Source organism: Tiliqua scincoides, chromosome 1, assembly GCF_035046505.1.
Source record: "Tiliqua scincoides isolate rTilSci1 chromosome 1, rTilSci1.hap2, whole genome shotgun sequence".
Lineage (NCBI taxonomy): Eukaryota > Metazoa > Chordata > Lepidosauria > Squamata > Scincidae > Tiliqua > Tiliqua scincoides.
In genome coordinates this window covers 214,216,747-214,236,719 of record NC_089821.1, presented here as the reverse complement: position 1 = coordinate 214,236,719, position 19,973 = coordinate 214,216,747, and the positions used below count along the sequence as shown (strand labels likewise).

The window sequence follows — 19,973 nt, the reverse complement described above, 5'->3', positions numbered from 1 at the left end:
GCTCCAGGTACTTGCAGAGAGTGTCTACCCAGAATCGCAGTGCGGATTCCGAGCCAACGGGTCCACCACTGATATGGTATTCTCCCTTAGACAGCTGCAGGAGAAATGCAGAGAACAATGACAGCCACTCTTTATAGCCTTCATAGATCTCACAAAGGCTTTCGACCTGGTCAGCAGGGACAGCCTCTTCACGATTCTCCCCAAGATTGGATATGCACCCAGGCACCTCAGCATCATCAGATCTTTCCACAAGGACATGAAGGGCACTGTTGTCTTCAATGGCTCCACATCAGACCCCTTTGACATCTGAAGCGGAGTGAAGCAGGGCTGTGTTCTCACGCCAACCTTGTTTGGGATTTTCTTCGCTGTCCTGCTGAAGCAGGCCTTTGAAACTGCAACAGGAGGCATCTATCTCCGGACCAGATCAGATAGAAAGCTCTTCAACCTCTCCAGACTGAGAGCAAAGTCCAAAGTCCAGCTGAAATGTCTGCGTGACTTCCTCTTTGCCGACGATGCAGCTGTCACCGCCCACTCTGCCAAAGATCTCCAGCAGCTCATGAACAGTTTTAGCAAGGCCTGCCAAGACTCTGGACTGACAATCAGCCTGAAGAAAACACAGGTCATGGTTCAGGATGTGGACTCACCTCCCTGCATTGCAATCTCTGCACATGAACTGGAGGTTGTCCATGACTTTGTGTACCTTGGCTCAACGATCTCCGACACTCTTTCTCTCGATACCGAGCTAAACAAATGCATCGGTAAAGCAGCTACCACATTTTCCAGACTCACAAAGAGAGTCTGGTCCAAAAAGAAGCTGACGGAACATACCAAGATCCAAGTCTACAGAGCTTGCGTCTTGAGTACACTTCTGTACTGCAGCGAGTCATGGACTCTTCACTCACAACAAGAGAAGAAGCTGAACGCTTTCCACATGCACTGCCTCTGACGCATCCTCGATATCACCTGGCAGAACAAAGTTCCAAACAACACAGTCCTGGAACGAGCTGGGATCCCCAGCGTGTATACAGTGCTGAAATAGAGACGCCTGCGTTGGTTCGGTCATGTCGTGAGAATGGATGATGGTCGGATCCCAAAGGATCTCCTCTATGGAGAACTTGTGCAGGGAAAGCACCTTACGGGTAGACCACAGCTGCACTATAAGGATATCTGCAAGAGGGGAGTCTGAAAGGAATGGACCTCAACAGATGGGAAACCTTGACCTCTGAGCATTCTGCTTGAATGCAGGCTGTGCAGCATGGCCTTTCCCAGTTTGATGAGACACTTTGCCAACAGACTGAGCCAAAGAAGGAAGGCCCATAGCCAGGGAGACAGACCAGTGACACACTATACTTGCTCCCAGTACGGAAGGGATTATCACTCCCGAATCGGCCTTTTCAGTCACACTAGATGCTGTGCCAGAACCACCATTCAGAGCGCGATACCATAGTCTTTCAAGACTGAAGGTTGCCAACAGTTATCTAGGCCAGTGGTTCTCAAACTGGGGTGTCACCACGCCCCAGCCAGAGAGCTCTGGCCTCTGTCCCCTTAAGGGGTGGGGAGAGGAGAAGACAATGTGATCCCCATTCTGCAGAATCAGAGAATACAAAACCAGAAGTGGTCGCAATCATGATTTTGAGTGTCTTTGAAGCGTGGGGAGCCCTGCAGAGGCTGGTGCAGGGGTTTCCCACACCCCTGGGAGGCTGCTGCAGACTCTGGTGAGTGGGGGCAAGCCCCTGCGCCTCTTCAAAGTGGTGCGATTCAGTGGATCGTGTTGCTGCCTTTCCCCCACCCCCGCACACAATTACTGCAGCAATTACTACCGCTTATCTAGGTTCTGCTGATTCACTGAGAGCTACATAAAATACAGATACAATGTTGAAAAAGAATTTAATAGAGAAACATTCTCAAATGAAATTGTGAAATGCTATAACTTCACAGAAATCTTAGTGCCCAGCTAGGCCTGGTAGAATTTTTTAGTGTGAAAATGAGATATTGGGAGTGTTACAATTTCCAAGCCCCCTCCCAAACATTTAAAAATTCTCAGACATGCTTTGGAGGACAAATTCAATGTCTTACTGTCATATTCCTGTAGCAGTTCCACAGCTGTCAAGAGAACAGCTCTGTGCTCAGGATCTCGAATATTAAGTTCATCCAAGTCTTCTTCCTCTAGAAGCTTGAAGGTGTCTAAGTCTTCATAGCCATTGAACAGAAAGGTGGGCATGTGTTCCTATGACAAACAAAAAAAATTGCTAAATACAACATAGGCTATATATAGTATAAGGGAAGAGTGTATCCTGTCACACTTTCTACCTCTGCACCATCATCAGCTAACGCAAAGCTCCAGTGTCTTCTTCTGCCTTCAATAGGTTTTGTATGCTCCTATGTAAATCTTGATTAAGGTCTAGTTTGATGTTGCTGGTTGGTATCAGCCCTTATGTTGGCTAACATCAGCACCAGGAAGTGGCCGACACAGGACACAGGCACCAAGAAGAGTAGCGCTAGTCATCTATCCTAGCTATTCTTACACACCACAATAGCCAGTCTTCAGATCTTGCCTGAAGATGCCTTCAGCATTGATCAGTCATGGCGGGAAGTAGTACTTCTTCAATGTAACTATGTGGGTATCGTTATTGGAGCACATTTGGCTTGCATTGGAGACTTCCATTTATCAGTCTCAAGCCCTCTGGCTATACTTTCCTTCTAGGCTACTATCCTTGGAAGGGGCCTTTGGATGCTCAAAGAAGATCAGTGAGGTGGGCCAGTGGCAAATGTTCTTTGGGTCTTTCCTGCTTCTATGCAGGCTTCAGGCAGTATTGCTATTGACCCCCCATCTTCTTTAGCTTTCTTTACCCTTCTCTCAGTCACCAGCTCATCCAAACCATGTCACTTCCTGCTTAGTTTCCAACATTATATTCAATTTTCCCCACAGTGAGACACAAACTCAAAAAGCAGCTCACAAAAAAAAATGACTTGCCCACGACATGCAGGTACTTGGGTTGGACTCTGCCACATACACAGGCACAGGTAGATTCTGATACCACAATGCTGCAACCACACCTACTTTTTTGAGCAGCTCTTTCCCCAAAACCAAGGATTTACCTCCTGCCTATACACTGACACTTTCTTGTCTAGCCCCCCCCCCAAACCTGGACTCAGTAGTGCCAATATCACAGCATAATAAGCAGTTATTGAGGGAACACCCTTCTTTTTCAGAAGAGCTGAACACTGGCTCTCCCATATATTTGGAACAGTTTTTCCAGATATTATGGATAGTCCATTTTAACTTGGGGCAAGACCATTTGACACCCTTCCCCTAGTTTTTGAACAAGGAAGAACCTACTGTCCTATCAGACTCATGTGCTACAAAAATCTAGGCCTGACTGAACCATTACCAGGATGGCAGGGCTGCTGTTGCACATGGTTGTCGCCATTCTACTCTGGCAAGGTAGAAAGCTTTTGCCCCATGTGATCAGGATATACTGCATGCATCACATCTACGGTGCAGGAACAACCAGCAGCAACTGGTATTCAGGCACTGTTTAAATCAGGCATCAGGTTTCTAAATTAGATTTCCTATCTTTTGATCTATTATATCGTTCTAACATATCACCTTTCCTTGTCTACAAACTATGTGGACGCACACATTACAAGAGAGAGATAAAGAGAATAAGTAAGCTTTGCAAATGCCAAGCAAGTGGCAGTGGCTGGGGAGTGGGAAGGATGATTCAAAAGCCAGAAGCTATTCACTGAGTCTTTTATTTGGTTCCTTTTTGTGTTTAAGTTAGGCTGGAAGCAGCAGGTGATCACAGCTGCTGTGGTGTCAGCTGATGGAAGAGACTGCTTCAATAAATGGCAAATGGATTCTGGAAATCCACTAGCAGCAAATGCAAAAAATACAGAAAAATGGAGGATAAGACCCCCTTTCTACATCAGCATCAATGAAACCCAACAAGAGAAGGAAAGTATACAGAGACCCTCTTCTTCAGCACCTCAAATTAATGAGAGTTTGCAAGACAGAATACCTTGGAAAAAAGCATGTTTATCCTTCCATCTCTCATGCCATCATTTATGCAGGGCAACTTAGAAAATGATTTTAAGCTCTTAAATACTTCAGCTACTTTTACCTTATTCCAATTAAAATCTTTAGAGCAGTTTTGAAAACAAGCAAAGACAACATGTCCATTTGAAACAACGGTTCAAATAAGGACACCACGTATCCTTATCCAGACATAATCCACACGAAACCTTTGGTAAGTAAGAGGAAAAGAGTTTGCAAGTCTTCTCGTTCTCCCCGGATATTTTATAGCTTTTGAACTGATAAATTATGCAACTGTGAAGAAATGGAAGGCACTCTTCTTGCCTGACAAGAGTAGAGCTAATACATCCCACTTTATGTAGTGATGCCTTCCAAATATGGATGTGGGAAGCAGGCATGGCCAAGCACGAATACTTTCCACTTCACCAGGTCACTGTCTGAGTGTGCTTTTAGTTAGAGAAAAATAAACTGTTTGGAACTCCGGAATGACATGGTTGCAAAGGTTATACCTCAGAAGAGACAGTAATTGCCAGTTCTTCCTGTCCCAGCCTTGGGTCTTCATTGTTCTGGACAGGTGAGCTAATACTTGGGACGTTGCTTTTGGGCGCTTTTTTCAGACTGCCAAACTAGCAATACAAAACATGTGAAGATTCTGGGAAGGCAGGGGACAGGCTTCTCACTGTGTTTACGATTTCTCCATTGATAACATTCATGTACCCAACTAGTGTTGGGTTTCCATTTCTGATATTTTCTCCTTGAGGCGGTTTCCCCCTGAACGTTTCACCCCTAGGGCTTTACCAGCAATAAGGTTCAAGACCCTCTGCTGTAATTCTTTTAAAGAACTTTGCTTAGCCCAGCTCTTTTCCTTCCCTGCAGCTAGGATTTCAATGCTAATCATACCTTCATGTTCATGTGATACCAGGGATGGCCCATGCCTTCCCAAGCTCCCAATCCCCTCCATTTTACCACTCCCACAGGTGCACGCACTCACCCTAGAGCAGTGGTTCTCAAACTCTCTGGAAGTCTGAGAAGCACTGCTAAGTGCTTGCGGGGATGGGGACTGGCATGGGAGAGTTCTCCTGACAGTGCCATAGTGATCGCAGTGCTGTGGGCACCAAAAAGCATCTTAACTTACCTGGGGGGACTCTGCACCCTTCCAGAGTGTCCTGGAGGCTCGCAGCCCCCTCCACAAGCCTACCTTCCACAGCAGTGGGCTCCAATTCGCAGTTGGAACTTGGAGTTTCTGAAACCAGAAGTGGGCTCTAACCGCAGATCGGAGCCCACTGCTGCAGAGGGGAAGCTCATGCAGGGGGCTGTGAGTCCCCAGGACGCTCCGGGAGGCTGCACAGTTGCTCCCCCCCCCCTCACGTTAAAATGCTTCTGGGTGCCTGCAGTGCTGCAATTGCTGTGGTGCCATCAGGACACTCATTTCTGGGTCACTCCCCTTAAGAGGAAAGTGATTCTTTTACATTTCAATGGTGGGTCAGGACCCACCATTTGAGCACCACTTCCCTAGAGGATAAGGAGAGGGGAGGGAGGCATACTTGCACTCCTTGCCTTCCCCTCTCTTACCTTCAGCTGCTGTCAGCATGCAGCCTCCATCCTCTGCGCTGATCCTATTTCATATGAACAGGAGGAAAGGCGCATGCTGGACTCCAGGTGGTGCTTCCTGCCCATTTAGTGCTTTCATAAACAACCAGGTGTGTGGGGAGAGTTTTCTCTACCCTCCTTTTCTCCAGCAACCCTGAGAAAGAAGGCAGTGGCTGCAACACTTCTGGCTCCCTTTCAGCAAGCTGGAAGAAGACTAGAGCACTGACCAGAGTCACTTCATCAGTGGCAGGCTGGTGAATACGGCAGACAGACGGGGGGGGGGGGGGGGCTTATCATTTTGTCACCCCTCCAACTTGGCCACTCTGTGCAAAGCTTTCACATTGTTTCATGGAAAGTCTGGCCTACCAAAAGTCTGCTTCCTGATACAGCCTGCCTGCCCTGAATGCAAGTCTCAAGCAAAAAGTGTTTTCATCTAATAGCCTCATCCTCAGACCATTAACACTCATCAACACCAGACTTTGGTCCTTTGGTTTGTCCTTAGCCCTGTTTCCTTATGAGAACACTAAATGGCTGTTAAAATTTGAGACTGATGAATGGCAGATTTTTTCTTTAAACAAAGAATGTTTGGGAATTGTGCCAATTTAAGATTAAACAATTACTAACTGTGCGAACTGTTGTTGTATAAGTTAAGCTGCTGTGAAACTTATAATATAGAATTGTCTTGTCAATTAAAAACCCACTGAACTGTAAACAGAACAAAAAGAAGCAAAACAAAACCAAAAAGCCATGTTTTGTATAGGGACATTCATACTGGACTAGAAGAGTAAAAGAGAAAAATGGCAGTGTACCTTTAGATTGATCCGATCAAGGAGATCTTCAACAGATTTGGGCTGAGGTGGTCTTCCTTTTCGCCGCCTCCTTATGGGTCTTTTTGGCTTCTCTTCCTCTTCATTTAACACATCCACATAGATGAACTTGAATGTGCCGACTTTGTTGTTCAACAGGCCCATCCAGGTACCCATGGGAGGCTTGCTGATTATATCGATTATATCCCCCTTCTGCAGATGAGAGGACAAGTACATCTACCTGAAGGTTCCACACTGATTTGCTATTTACCTAGTTAGTGCTCATTGTGTCTTAAATGGAAGACATAAGTACTGCATGTGACAGAAAAGTGAACATTTAGTGAACAGGTAATATCAGACTAAGGCAGTGGTATTCAAACTGGGGCGTCGCGACGCCCCAGCCTGTGGGTCCTGGCCTCTGCCCCCTTAAGGGGCGGGGGCAGCCGGGAGACAGGGGGAAGGCAGTGGCGCGATCCACAGGATCGCTCCGCTCAGGGAGGCTGCAGGGGCTTGGGAGCACTTGCCCAAGCTTCCTGCAGTCTCCCAGGGGTGCGGGAAGCCCTATGCAACCTTCGGCAGGGATCCCCAGGTCAGGAAAAGTGAAAGCGAAGTGATCGCGCCCCGCTCTGCAAAACCGGAAGCGGAGCACAATCGCTCCACTTTCCCTTCTTACGGGGCTGCAGGGACTGGGGTGCACCCTCCAGTCCCTGCAGCAGCTGTCCCTGTGTGCGGGGAGCCCTGCGTGAGCACCTGCAGGGTGCGCCAGGTCAGGGAAAGGGAAACCCACCCCACTTCTGCTTTTGCTGCCTTCCCCCTGCTCCTGCTGCCTCTCTCCCCACCCCTGCAAAGACTTACTGCGGGTTTCAAACACCGGGAGAGTTTGAAAAACCGCAGGACTAAGGAAAGCTTCTGCATGTAGCCAGTGGCTAGGCCTGAGTTACAAGGCCCAGGTGTAACCAACTTCTAATTAGTGCATACCATGTCTGAGAGAACTGTGGAGGCGGCCATTTCACAGGGCCCTCAGATAAGGTACAAAGCTACTAAATTGGCTCCAAGACCAACTTGATTAACAAGGTACAGCTGTGAACTTTTCAGGTTGGGAGGGGGAGTCCATGAGCAAGGAGACTTGTGGCAGGTTCACCCCTAGAATGTTCGGCTGGCTCAGAGTTCTAATTGGTGGATGGGTCAGGAAACCTATAAAGGTGAAGAGGAAAGAGCTTTCCTTTGTGACAGCTTTGTCTCTGGCTAAGGGGCCGTGAGCTTTGACCATTCTGACAAGATGGACTCGCCTTGACTGCAGCAGGGATGGGTTAGACTGGGCTCTGGAAGTGTAAGACTTTGGTGAGTGATAGAGTTAGGAGTTAGTTTTTTATTGTTTTAGTAGTGCTTTTACTAGTGTTTTAGTAGAGTATTGTATTGTATTGATATGCTCTACCCTAAATTCTGAAATCTATGACTGATGCAGTGCTGTCTGTATAACTATTCTTTAAATCTCTCTTCAATAAATCCTATCTATTACAACTGACTGCATTATTGCGACTGATGGAACAAGGGAACCTGGTTGTGGGAGCTAATCCAGAGTGATTGGGTTGGAAACTGGAGACCCTAGTAACAGGAACCGGCTCCTGGGTTCAAGCCAAGTCAAAGAGGCTCAGGCTGGAGCACGGCTTCAAGGGGTTTACCAAATTGGCCTGACTACCAGGACTGTAAGCTCTTATGGTTAAAGAGCAATTGGCAACTGAAACTGGAGAAGCCCGAGAGGTGTTAAGTGGCTAAGAGGGTTATGGCCATTTAATTACTTCTAGGGGCAATAAACGGACTGCATGACACTCTGGGGAGGGTTGTGGAGGACGCTGCACTGCATACTACTTTGCAGCTGGTGCCTTAAAGAGAAGAGGGCATGAAATATTTCGTCTATAAAAGTCATATTCATTGGCTTTCCCTTTTTAAGCTTAAGATAGTCCAGAAACCTACCTACCTCTGTACTATTTTTAACTAAGTAAAAGTAAAACAGATACTTCTAAACATTTCAGAAGATTTTGGAAACTACATTCCCAACTCCATCTCAGTTAAGTCTTTCTTCTAATTGCCTGGTGCTAGAAAATGTCTTGGAATACTTTTTGCTGACTTGCTGATAAGTGGAGCAGAAGTGAATTCACAGCATACGTTTCCAGCTCTCTGATCATTAACTTTATTTTCAGCTCACCACTCATTTCTCTGCCTCTCCAGTGGGCTTCTTTAATAAAAAGAAATAACTGAACTTACTTTCATTTTTATAAATAAAGCTAACCATAGTAAATAATTTATGGTATTTCTATCCTGTTTCTCAGACAAGACATGATCTTTGAAGTGGCCTGCAATAATCCTCAACACAACATATTACAATAAAAACCCATCAATCAATCAAACAAAAAGCAATGATGTAACAATCACTGCTCCATGGTTGTTTTGGCTGGCAACCTTCAGTCTCGAAAGACTATGGTATAAGCCTACAGCACCTGGTATTCCCAGGCGGTCTCCCATCCAAGTACTAACCAGGCCTGACCCTGCTTAGCTTCCGAGATCAGGCATGTGCAGGATAACGGTTGTTTTAAAAGCCACAGAATGCAAGTAATAATCTCTAGGTAAAATTCTAAGGAAGCTTCACTGCCCTATCAAAAAACAGGGAGCTGGTCAATCAGGCCTTGTGCCCAGTGAAAGTTCTGGGTTTAATATTTAAATGCCCTAACTGGCCTGAGGTCCTAAGTTATCAGATGCAATGTCTCTTCTCTAGATGGTGACTACAACCTCACTGCAGCATTCCAGACCAGCTGTAATTTTAGAGACACTCAGCGTAGAGGACATGGCAGGAATCCTATGTAGGACATCACCAAGTCCAAATTAGCCCCAAATCAGAGTACAAGCTGATTTTGCGTCATATGTATCCCAGACACAAGAATCAAAACCAAGACAGCTGTTGAGGTTGTGGACTGTCTGAACTTAAAACAGATTTTTACAGAGAGATTCCTATTGCCAGTCTATTCTATTACAATCTTGCTTTGTGGCTTCTAAATGCACAAGATATGAATGTAGCCTTAGAGCAGATGGCCTTAGAGCAAACAATCCTCCAAACCAGTCCTTCTCAAATCATGGGTTGGAACCCACTAGGTAGGTCACAAGCCAATTTCAGATGGGTCCCCACTCATTTCAATATTTTATTTTTAATATATTAAACTTGATGTTACCATGGTATATGACTGAAATGTTACTGACCTGTACTTTTAACAAGCTACTATGTATATTCTTTTAACAATGATGTAAATGGGACTTACTCCTGGGTAAGTGTGGGTAGGATTGCAGCCCAGGATAGTTAAAAATTTTCCTGCTTGATGATATCACTTCCAGTAGGTCCTGACAGATTCTCATTCTAAAAAGTGGGTCCCGGTGCTAAATGTGTGAGAAGCACTGCTCCAAACCATTTGCTTATTTTGAAAATATCCATTACTGCTCAAACAATGTCATAATATCAGAGACCAAAAGAACAAAACTGAATGAGCTAGAAGAGGAGGTTAAATGGTGAGCATGGCTTGTACAATCTACACCTTTCTCACACCCTGTCAGTGATAAGGATGCCACTCTGCATTTTTTTTGCAGGCAAGTCAGCATCTCATTAAAGATATAGCTTGAGATGTTCAGTACAAATGTCCTGGAATGTCACTTCTCCTAATCTTCTCCTATCCCTGTGCATGTGTGAGGAGCACTGTAAAATCCTGGCTGCTGCAATATCCTCAAGAGCCATCACCAGCTACTCTCTCCTATTTTGGGAAGGGGGGGGGGAGGTATGCCTGTGTGCGCACACACTAGAATATAGTAGGACTCAATATCTGCACAGGGAACATATTGTACTTTTTGCTGCTACAAAGAGCAGCTCACAATCCTAATTTGAAGCAAAATGGACATGTGAAGAACTAGCCAAAATGTTACAATAGGCAACCAGAGGCTTTAGCACAAACAAAGCTTATCAGAACACTTTCTTAGTTAGGAAGTCTCACTGAATTTGATCAGTGGCATATCATCCAAAAGGAAATCTGGTACCTTGAGTTTGAGTGAATCAGTATCATAAGGGCTGGGGGTAAAATCTGTGTGAACTCTGGCCCGGCCACAAAACGGCCCTCTGTATGGAAGTTCCTCATCATCACCATCTTCAGACTTGACACTTTCTCTGTTGCTGGCCGAGGAATCTGTTGTGCTCACTGTCTGTCCACCTGTTTGTGATGGAAAGAGTTTTTCAACCACAACAAAATCCAGCAGCTTCTTAGGAGGACCAATTATAAGGAAGGCAAGCAGCTCTGTGCCTTCTGATCTTTAAGTTTGTTTATTCACACACATGATATCTCTTAATATTAGTGCTAGCAAAAACACACTACGTTTAGTGGCTCCCCAGAGAGCTATTTGCTGCAAATGTTTGCCACAACACTGTATTCAAACAGCTTGGTTCAGACTTTCTCAGCACATGCTGAAGCACTGGAGGCAGCAACCACTATAACAGCCATTCCCCCAGCAGCATGTAATCTTTTCCCTCCCACACAACACCAGAACCAGGGGACATCCACTAAAACTGAGTGTCTGGAGAATTAGAACAGAAGAAAGAAAATATTCTTTACCCAGCATGTCATTAATTTATGGGGCTTCTTGCCACAGGATGGCCACACTTCTGGCCAGGATGCCTTCAAAAAGGAATTGGACTAATTTATGGAGGAAAAGTCCATAACTAGTTACAAGCCATGATAGGAATGTAAAACCTCCTGGTTTTAAAAGCAGACTACCTCAAAATGCCAGGTGAAAGGGAGTGGCAACAGGATACAGGTATCTTGTTGTCTTGTGTGCTCCCTGCAGCATCTAGTGGGCCACTGTGAGATGCAGGAAGTTGGGCTAGATGAGCCTTTGGCTAGACCCAGTGGGGTTCTTCTTCTGTAGTCAACACTGCAGGCAACAACAGAACCCTCAACAATGCTGGGCTGATTTTGATTGAAAGGATACTGTTCCAAGCCAAAGGGAAGCAAAAACAAGACAAGCACAAAAGACTCTCTTCTGACATAGTCATCCGTTCAGTTTAGCAAAAAGCCACATCTAATTGTTAGAATGTGCGTCTAACATTACTTCTGAAAATAAGAGTGAATTCTTGGAACCTCACCAGCACCCAAAGTTTCATAAACACACAAAATTATATATACATGATTGAAAGTGTCAGCTACAGCCACTTCTCTCGTTGAAAGTCCTCCTTCTGTAAGACAGGCATATGGTGGCTCCAACTTTTCATTTTCAAGTATCTTCCTATGCAGCCATGATGCTTCCATTTGAAACATTTGAGTGCCATGAAGCCTGTGGGCTTTTTCCTCTTGCAAAAACCATCCTCACATTATCAGCCAGATTCTTATTAATTTACAGCAGATGAATTGATAGATGACTGCATGCAGTGTACCTGTTTTGTGCAAAACCGCCCAAGCACGAACTTTTGGTAGCATTGTTTTTATACTTTTCATCAAGTGAGAATGCCCAGCAAGTCACACAGCAAGTCGGAAAGCGCAACTCAGTGTTTCTATAAACTATCAAGCACTACTCAGTAGGAAATCCAACAATGTCTCTGAACCATGCATTGGGTTTGTTCATTCCCTTCACAGGCACAATCCCTGTTATGTCAGACAAAGCAGTTTCTTTGAGGCTGCCAAGAAAAATACCCTAGGAATATTGGTGCACATGCTGCCTGCTTGGAGAAGATAAGAGCTGAAGTTCTGCAGCATCTAAGTGCTGACTGACTTGCCCTCCAGCATCTGTTGTTTCAACCATGCTTCACATTTTTCCCCCCTATGTGCTGTGCTGCTGCTGCAACAAAAAAATAATAATTCCGGATTCTGAAGCAACAGTAAGGATGACCCAAATGATGGTTTTCTACTATTACTTACTCATTGAACTTTGACCACTTAGGGAGCTCCTCAAACTTTCTACTGAGCCACCAGCTTTCAGCTTGGGTTTATCCAGAGAATCAGTATCTGGTTGTGGTGACTGAGGAGATTCTGGCATTACATCCAGGCTGGATTCCTGAAAGAAAATTACCACGCAATTTTATTCTCAGATTCTCATACACTTAAGTGTCTGTGTACTTTGCCAATTGTTACCATCTAGGACAGTGTTTCTCAAAGTTTGTCCTCTACCATACCACTTCATAAGGTCCAACTATTACCACCGGAAGTAACTGGTGATGATATTATTGCCTGTTACATTTGGGTTGGTAGGCCAGATGCAACATGTCAAACACCAGTAAGAGGCTCAGGTGGGCAGGAAGGCTTTTTTTAGCATGGAAAAGCGTACTTTGGAACCTCCTGCCACTGTTGTGTCACGTTCCTGGTCTCTCTGCCAGGTGGTGGGTCCTGTGAGGGGTCCCATGAGTACCACCAGATACCACCCAAGTACCACTGGCTAAGAAACACATCTAGGATAAAACACATTGCTACACATCTGAATTGCAGTAGCATACTAAAGCTGGGCCAAAGACCCTGTTCTAGAAGGGGATAAGAGCAGGTTCTTTTATGGCAAGGATAGTAACTGCATCTTACACAGGAGAAAAAGTGGCCTGTCCTACAAACATGAAGCGACTTGCCCAAAGCTACACAGAAAGTCAGTGTTAAGACTGGAAACTAAACCCTGGTCTTTTTCTACAGTCATCGAAAGCCTCCCATTTCTAGTGCAATCTTGTGCATTTCAACTCAAAAGCAAATCCCATTAAGTTCAATGGAATATCCTTTCAGGTAAGGGTGTATAGGATTGCCACCTTCCACACAGTTCTATGTATTATCAGAAGTATGTTTCACTGAACTCAGTAGGACTTACTCCCTTGAAAGTGTGTGTAGGATTGTAGCCTTAAGTTTGGCAACTTAAGTACATCTTCACTTGCACCCACCCAACCCTAAAGTTTGAGGTGCTTAGTTGGTAGGTGCTCGTGTCTGTGACTACCCGGTTGTCTTTGGAAAATGTCCTTTGTATACACAAAGTAATAACTGCTGTGAACTCCAGAGCTAGAAATTTCCTTTTAAAAAGACACCAAACTTCTTAATACTTAGATCAATTTAATCAATTTAAGGTAATTCGCCCTTTCAGGCTATAGAATATTATTTGCAAGAGATAGAAAAGACCAGAAATGGTAAAAATCATACAAGGTTTACTTCCTTGTTTCTTTCTTTCATATATGTATTATAGTTCAGTAATTTGTTTTATAGTTTTTTCTTTTACATCCAGTTGCCTTAAACATCAAAACATCCTTCAAAATGATTTGATTCCATATCTTGTATCCTTCACCTGTACCTTAGCATCTACTTCTGATTTTGCTGTTTTCTGTTGTTGCTACTGCTGTAAGCCTTAGAATCAGGCTTTTTCAAGGCAGTTTGCTGGTTGGACAAAGTTAAAATAAAGTGCATGAAATGTCAGATGAAGAACTGTTATAGTTTGGAGTGAATTACTGGCATCTTTTTCTTATGTATGATGTTAAAATGAACTGACCTGATTGTGCAACTTTGAAATGAGAACTGTAAGCAAAGCAAAAATCCTTTATGTGAAACATTTCAGGCGCTGTTTAATTTGTTCATTCATTCAAATAACAAGACAGATTCAAAAAGATCTCATCCATGCAAACGTTGGCAACATACTGGCTAAAACAATCATTTGTAGAAGCTATATGCAATCAGAAGTACACACATTCATGTTTGTGTGGGGGTGTAGGTGTGTAAGAAACCACTTTGTTTGATAAATGACAATGCAAGAAAATGTATGAAAAGATGTGCAAGAGTAGCTGGAGCAAGAAATTAAAAGAAAACCTGCTGATATACAGGAATTGCTGGTTTATTCCACAGACATGCAATCACAAACCCAACTGAACGAAACCTGTTATTTTCATGCTGCAGAGTCATCAGGAAACATCTTCCCACAAATCAAATCTCTGGGGAAACTGAAGCCACAGATTGCTAATACACAGTGCCTTCCATTTTAAAAAAATTTCTGTACTTTTTGTACTCTAGTTGTGAACACTTTTGCTGCCTGTAACTTCTTGCAAGTATTCAGGCAATTCCTAATGCTAAGAGCTAAGATGCTTACAGGACACAACATGTCATAGAATTGAAAGAGTTAAGCAAGGATTGTACTGTAAACCAGGGCCCAATCCTATCCAATTTTCCAGTGCCGGTGCAGCCATGCCAATAGGACGTGCACTGCATCCTGTGGTGGGAAGGCAGTCACAGATGCCTCCTCGAGGTATCAGAACATTTGTTCCCTTATCTCAGGGCTGCATTATGGCTGCACCAGTGCTGGAAAGCTGGATAGGACTGGGTCCTCAGTCAGTTCCAAGAATCACATGAACAACTACAAACCAGCAGTTGTGCTTTCAAATTAAGGCACTGAAATATTCACATTGCTTAGTTCTCCAGTTTATAGCAGGTTTTCAGGTATAATGCACTTAATATCTTTAAACAGATTTGGTTTTGACAGTTAGCAATACAGTTAACTTCTGTCAGGTTATTCCTGATGTCTGTTTCTTAATTCTTTCCGTAATATGTATTTTTCTTTATTGTTTATTCTTATTATCACAATGTTATTTTTTGTCATTATAAATTTTACAAGTTGTCTATAATAAGAAGCGTTTTAAATAGACTGAAGTTTGGTTGTTAAAGAATTACACATTTTAAAAACATCACCGTTCCAAGCTCAGCACAAAAAGCCTTTAAAAGCAGGCAAAAAATAAATAAACAGTGCATTCTTTTGGATTAAAGACAGCATGTCTAACTCAGCATATGGATAAGTGTCAATTATCAATCAGACCCAACTACAGTGGTCCATGCATTGGCGGCACCAAGGCTCAATTATTGCCACACGCTGTACGTGGATCTGCACTTGAAGATTGTCCGGAATCTGCTGTTGGTGCAGAATACAGCAGTTCACTTGGTCACAAGAAGTTGGCAGTTTGTGGTTGCTGTGATTGTACTTACTGCCAGTTCAGTTCCAATTCAATGTGCCGATTTTGAGCTTTAAAGCCCTTTATGGTTTGAAACTGGCACACATGAGGGACTGCCTTCTGAATGAGGTGCACTACCTGCTAAGGTAATCTGGTGTGCTGCCACCAATTTAAGCTAGGTTGGTAGCGACACAGAGTAGGCCTCTTTCATGATGGCACCAACTGTTGTGGAACTCCCTTTTTTTAAAGAGTCCAGAACGTCAACCCCCCTGTCAGCATTGCTGTGAGGTCTAAATGCTTTTTTGTTTAGCATCTTTTGTTATTGTTTGATTTGTGACAGGGTGCTCCTCTTGCTTTTATGTGTGGGGTGGTGGTGATTTTTGTTGTTGTTGCACTTTTTAATGTTTTTATTGTATTTATGGAAGCTGCCTTAAGGGGTGGTCAGAAGGGGTGACAAGGTATAAGACTTTTAAATAAATAACCTTTACAGCACTAAAATAAATTAGGATTTGATGTTTACTTATTATAGTGGTTGTATCAACAATGCTGTACTGAATAATGATCCAGGCATCTTACTTAAGGTTGCCTGCCAAAAGTTGACTGTGTTAGAACATTTCAGGATGCTCAGGAGCCATGCAGTGTTCAGTACAACTACTAGCATTATATTGCCGTTCTGCGCTTATCTAATGTGTCTGAAATGATACTTAAAAGAGATGGGTGTATAAATATGTTATTGCCATTGTACTGAATTAAACAGATAATTATTTTTATACAAGAAATATGATGTCATTGGGATGGTCTGATGGACAACAACAGACTTTACTTGAAGACAGACAATGAAGTTTTCCTCATTTTGCACAAATTCACAGAAGAATTCTTCATCTACAGTGGCAGCAGTATCTAACAGCTACAGACTTGCTCTGATATGGTACTGAGCAAATACACTACCAAAGTGACAGTCCCTCCTTGGAGGGTTTCTGAATAGAAGTGAGTCCCACATCACTGGAGATCAGTGTAAGACAGAATAAAATACAGGGCCTGGAAACCTGAATTCAGCTTGGCACTATTATTCTAGCATGTCTCAGAGGACATAAAGATAAACACATGCTACAGTGTTCTGCTTATCAAACACCAGCCTTTAGCTTCTGAACACATCAGAATGGTACACTGTCAAATCCAGATTATTCAACAGTCCTCTAGAGGGCGATATTTAATCAGTGAAAACTATGTTTGCAAGATATGCCAGTGCCATTGGTTGCTTGCCAACAATTACTTACTATGCTTATAGTTCAAGTGGAAAGACTGATGAACAAATAAAAAATATAAAGTGTTGGGTATTTTGACAACCTACCAAACCAAATTGAGTGAAGTCTGCCAAACGCAACATGCCTGGAAAAACACATTGATTTTGGCCAGAGAAAACTGAAAGAGCAGTTTAAAAGGATATCTTTTAAGAATGAACTTTAAAGATCAGCTATAGAAGTTTTACAATCAGGAAATTAAAGATACAGAAAAATGATCTTTGATGATGGCACACCACATCCACTTGAGGAGCTTTGCTGTACAACCAAAGTTCCACAGGCTTTCAGTCAACACCTCGTTGCCCAGTGTCAGTGGTTCCCAAACTGTGAGCCATGGCTCCATGGGGAGCTGCGGAAACCAGCCAGGGGAGCCACAGAATCCTCATGAAAACCCAGCCATCCTATATAATGCAGAGGAGTGGTTCTCACACATTTAGAATCAGGACCCACTTTTTAGAATGAGAATCTGCCATGACCCACCGGAAGTGATGTCATGACTGGAAGTGACATCATCAAGCAGGAAAATTTTTAACTATCCTAGGCTGCAATCCTACCCACGCTTACCCAGGAGTAAGCCCCATTGACTATCATTGTTAAAAGAATATACATATCAACTTGTTAAAAATACAGGTCTGTAACATTTCCCCAAACACAGTCATATCCCAAGGTAGCATCAAGTTTAATATATTAAAAATAAAATATTGAAATGAATGGAGACCCACCTCAAATTGGCTCACGACCCACCTAGCGTGTCCCGACCCACAGACTGAGAAACACTGATGTAGAGGATTGTAGCCCTAATGGTGAGCTGCAGCCATATGGCCCAGTAGGTCAGGGGGCCGCTAGTCAAAAAGGTTTGGGAACCACTGGCCTGTGACCTGTTAGGGCCCACTGGCGATGGACTCTTGAAATAGCCTTCCACGCACCAGAGGCAAGCAGCAAGGGGGATGGGAGAGCTGCTCCCCGTGACGAATTCCTTTTTTCTATAACTATCTACCTCTGAATGGCTTTTAAAGTCTGATATTTCCATACAAAGCCAAACATTCTGCATTGTTATTTCTTTTTGTTCAATTAATTTGCAATGCTCATTTATTTATTTATTTTAGGAATGCATCCTCACCCCCAAAAACTGAAGGTGAAAAAAGGCACTGTTAATTTTCCGTAAAAGGATTTTACAGTACCTATGAGAAGAGAGCACATAACAGTGGGACAGGGATTTCATGCCAAACGGTAAGATTTTATTAATTTAATATATTTTTATGCTGCCTTTTCCCCACTAATGTGGGTACCCAAGGCAGCTTACATAAATAAAAGATGTACAGCATAAAACTGTCAGCATAAACAATGCAACAAAACAGGTTTTTTTTTAAGTCATAGGCAGCAGCACTAAATGTCATAAAAGTATCAGCAATATATAAAAATATAAAACATAGTAGCATAAAAACAACATAGCAGCACAGAAAAATAAATCTTTAAAGAAATAATAGAAAGAGGTGAATCTAGGTGAGGAGATGCAAGATCTTCCATTTGGATAGGAATAACCAAAAGTAACAATATACCTCCTTTCTTAGGGCATGGTATGATGGTTGTTAGCTTAGGACATTGTATTGTATTGGCAACCTTCAGTCTCGAAAGACTATGGTATCGCGCTCTGAAAGGTGGTTCTGGCACAGCGTCTAGTGTGGCTGAAAAGGCCAATCCGGGAGTGACAATCCCTTCCACACCGGGAGCAAGTGCAGTCTGTCCCTGGTCTGTCTCCCTGGCTATGGGCCTTCCTTCTTTGCCTCTTAGCCTCAGACTGTTGGCAAAGTGTCTCTTCAAACTGGGAAAGGCCATGCTGCACAGCCTGCCTCCAAGCGGGCCGCTCAGAGGCCAGGGTTTCCCACTTGTTGAGGTCCATCCCTAAGGCCCTAAGATGTCCTTGTATCGCAGCTGTGGTCTACCTGTAGGGCGCTTTCCTTGCACAAGTTCTCCATAGAGGAGATCCTTTGGGATCCGGCCATCATCCATTCTCACGACATGACCAAGCCAACGCAGGCGTCTCTGTTTCAGCAGTGAATACATGCTAGGGATTCCAGCACGTTCCAGGACTGTGTTGTTTGGAACTTTGTCCTGCCAGGTGATGCCGAGGATGCGTCGGAGGCAGCGCATGTGGAAAGCGCTCAGTTTCCTCTCCTGTTGTGAGCGAAGAGTCCATGACTCGCTGCAGTACAGAAGTGTACTCAGGACGCAAGCTCTGTAGACCTGGATCTTGGTATGTTCCGTCAGCTTCTTGTTGGACCAGACTCTCTTTGTGAGTCTGGAAAACGTGGTAGCTGCTTTACCGATGCGCTTGTTTAGCTCGGTATCGAGAGAATGAGTGTCGGAGATCGTTGAGCCAAGGTACACAAAGTCATGGACAACCTCCAGTTCATGCTCAGAGATTGTAATGCAGGGAGGTGAGTCCACATCCTGAACCATGACCTGTGTTTTCTTCAGGCTGATTGTCAGTCCAAAATCTTGGCAGGCCTTGCTAAAACGATCCATGAGCTGCTGGAGATCTTAGGACATAGTCTATGCTTAGGACATAGTCTAGCTAAAACTGTTAGGTTGCAATCCTATAGATACTTTCTTGGGAGTAAGCCCCACTGAACACAATGGAACTTACTTCTGTGTAGACACACCTAGGATTGCACTATAAGTTCTGGTCTGGTCCGTGCCTTTATATATGACTGTCTAGGACAGGGGTGTCAAACTCGTTTCATAGCAAGGGCCGAATAGCATTCATGATGCCTGCTGAGGGCCAGAAGTGATGTAATTAGGCAGGAAGTGATGTCATTAAACAGGTCATAACCAAAAATAAGCACTTTTTCTAACTTAGGAACTTATTAGTAGCAAATGACAAAATATGCAAAACTTGATCATATTTCAAGATATGGGAGAGCCCAGTTTCATGAGGGCTGCCCTTTCAGCAGTAACACCTCAGCACTGCTCAGAAGCTGAGAGCCTGAGGGCCGGATAAAAAGCTTCCGCGGGCCACATCCAGCCCCCGGGTCTTAAGTTTGACACCCCTGGTCTAGGATGTCATCTATTATGGTGAAAGTCAGGATATAAATGTAATAGTTTTGCAATATTTCTCATATACAGGTTGAGTCTCATTATTTGCTTGGGTTCTGTTCCCAGAACTCAGGTGGATGGCAAAAATCCATGGATGGCACTATTGCAAATCAATTTAAAAAACAAAGTCTGTTTGCTTGCTCAGGTGATTTAAAAACAGCCTTGCT

General features: G+C 43.7%; 1 protein-coding gene across 3 annotated transcripts in view; it reads right to left on the bottom strand.

The window, feature by feature from the left end:
• Nucleotides 1-19,973, bottom strand: part of SASH1 (SAM and SH3 domain containing 1) — a 164,336-nt gene that overhangs the window by 10,168 nt on the left and 134,195 nt on the right. For all 3 annotated transcript variants that reach the window (XM_066615509.1, XM_066615518.1, XM_066615526.1), the window contains 4 exons: nucleotides 12,375-12,510; nucleotides 10,507-10,676; nucleotides 6,436-6,645; nucleotides 2,077-2,227 (listed from right to left, as the gene is read on the bottom strand). In XM_066615509.1, coding sequence (XP_066471606.1) covers nucleotides 2,077-2,227; nucleotides 6,436-6,645; nucleotides 10,507-10,676; nucleotides 12,375-12,510 — 667 coding nt within the window. The remainder of the gene's footprint in view (nucleotides 1-2,076; nucleotides 2,228-6,435; nucleotides 6,646-10,506; nucleotides 10,677-12,374; nucleotides 12,511-19,973) is intronic.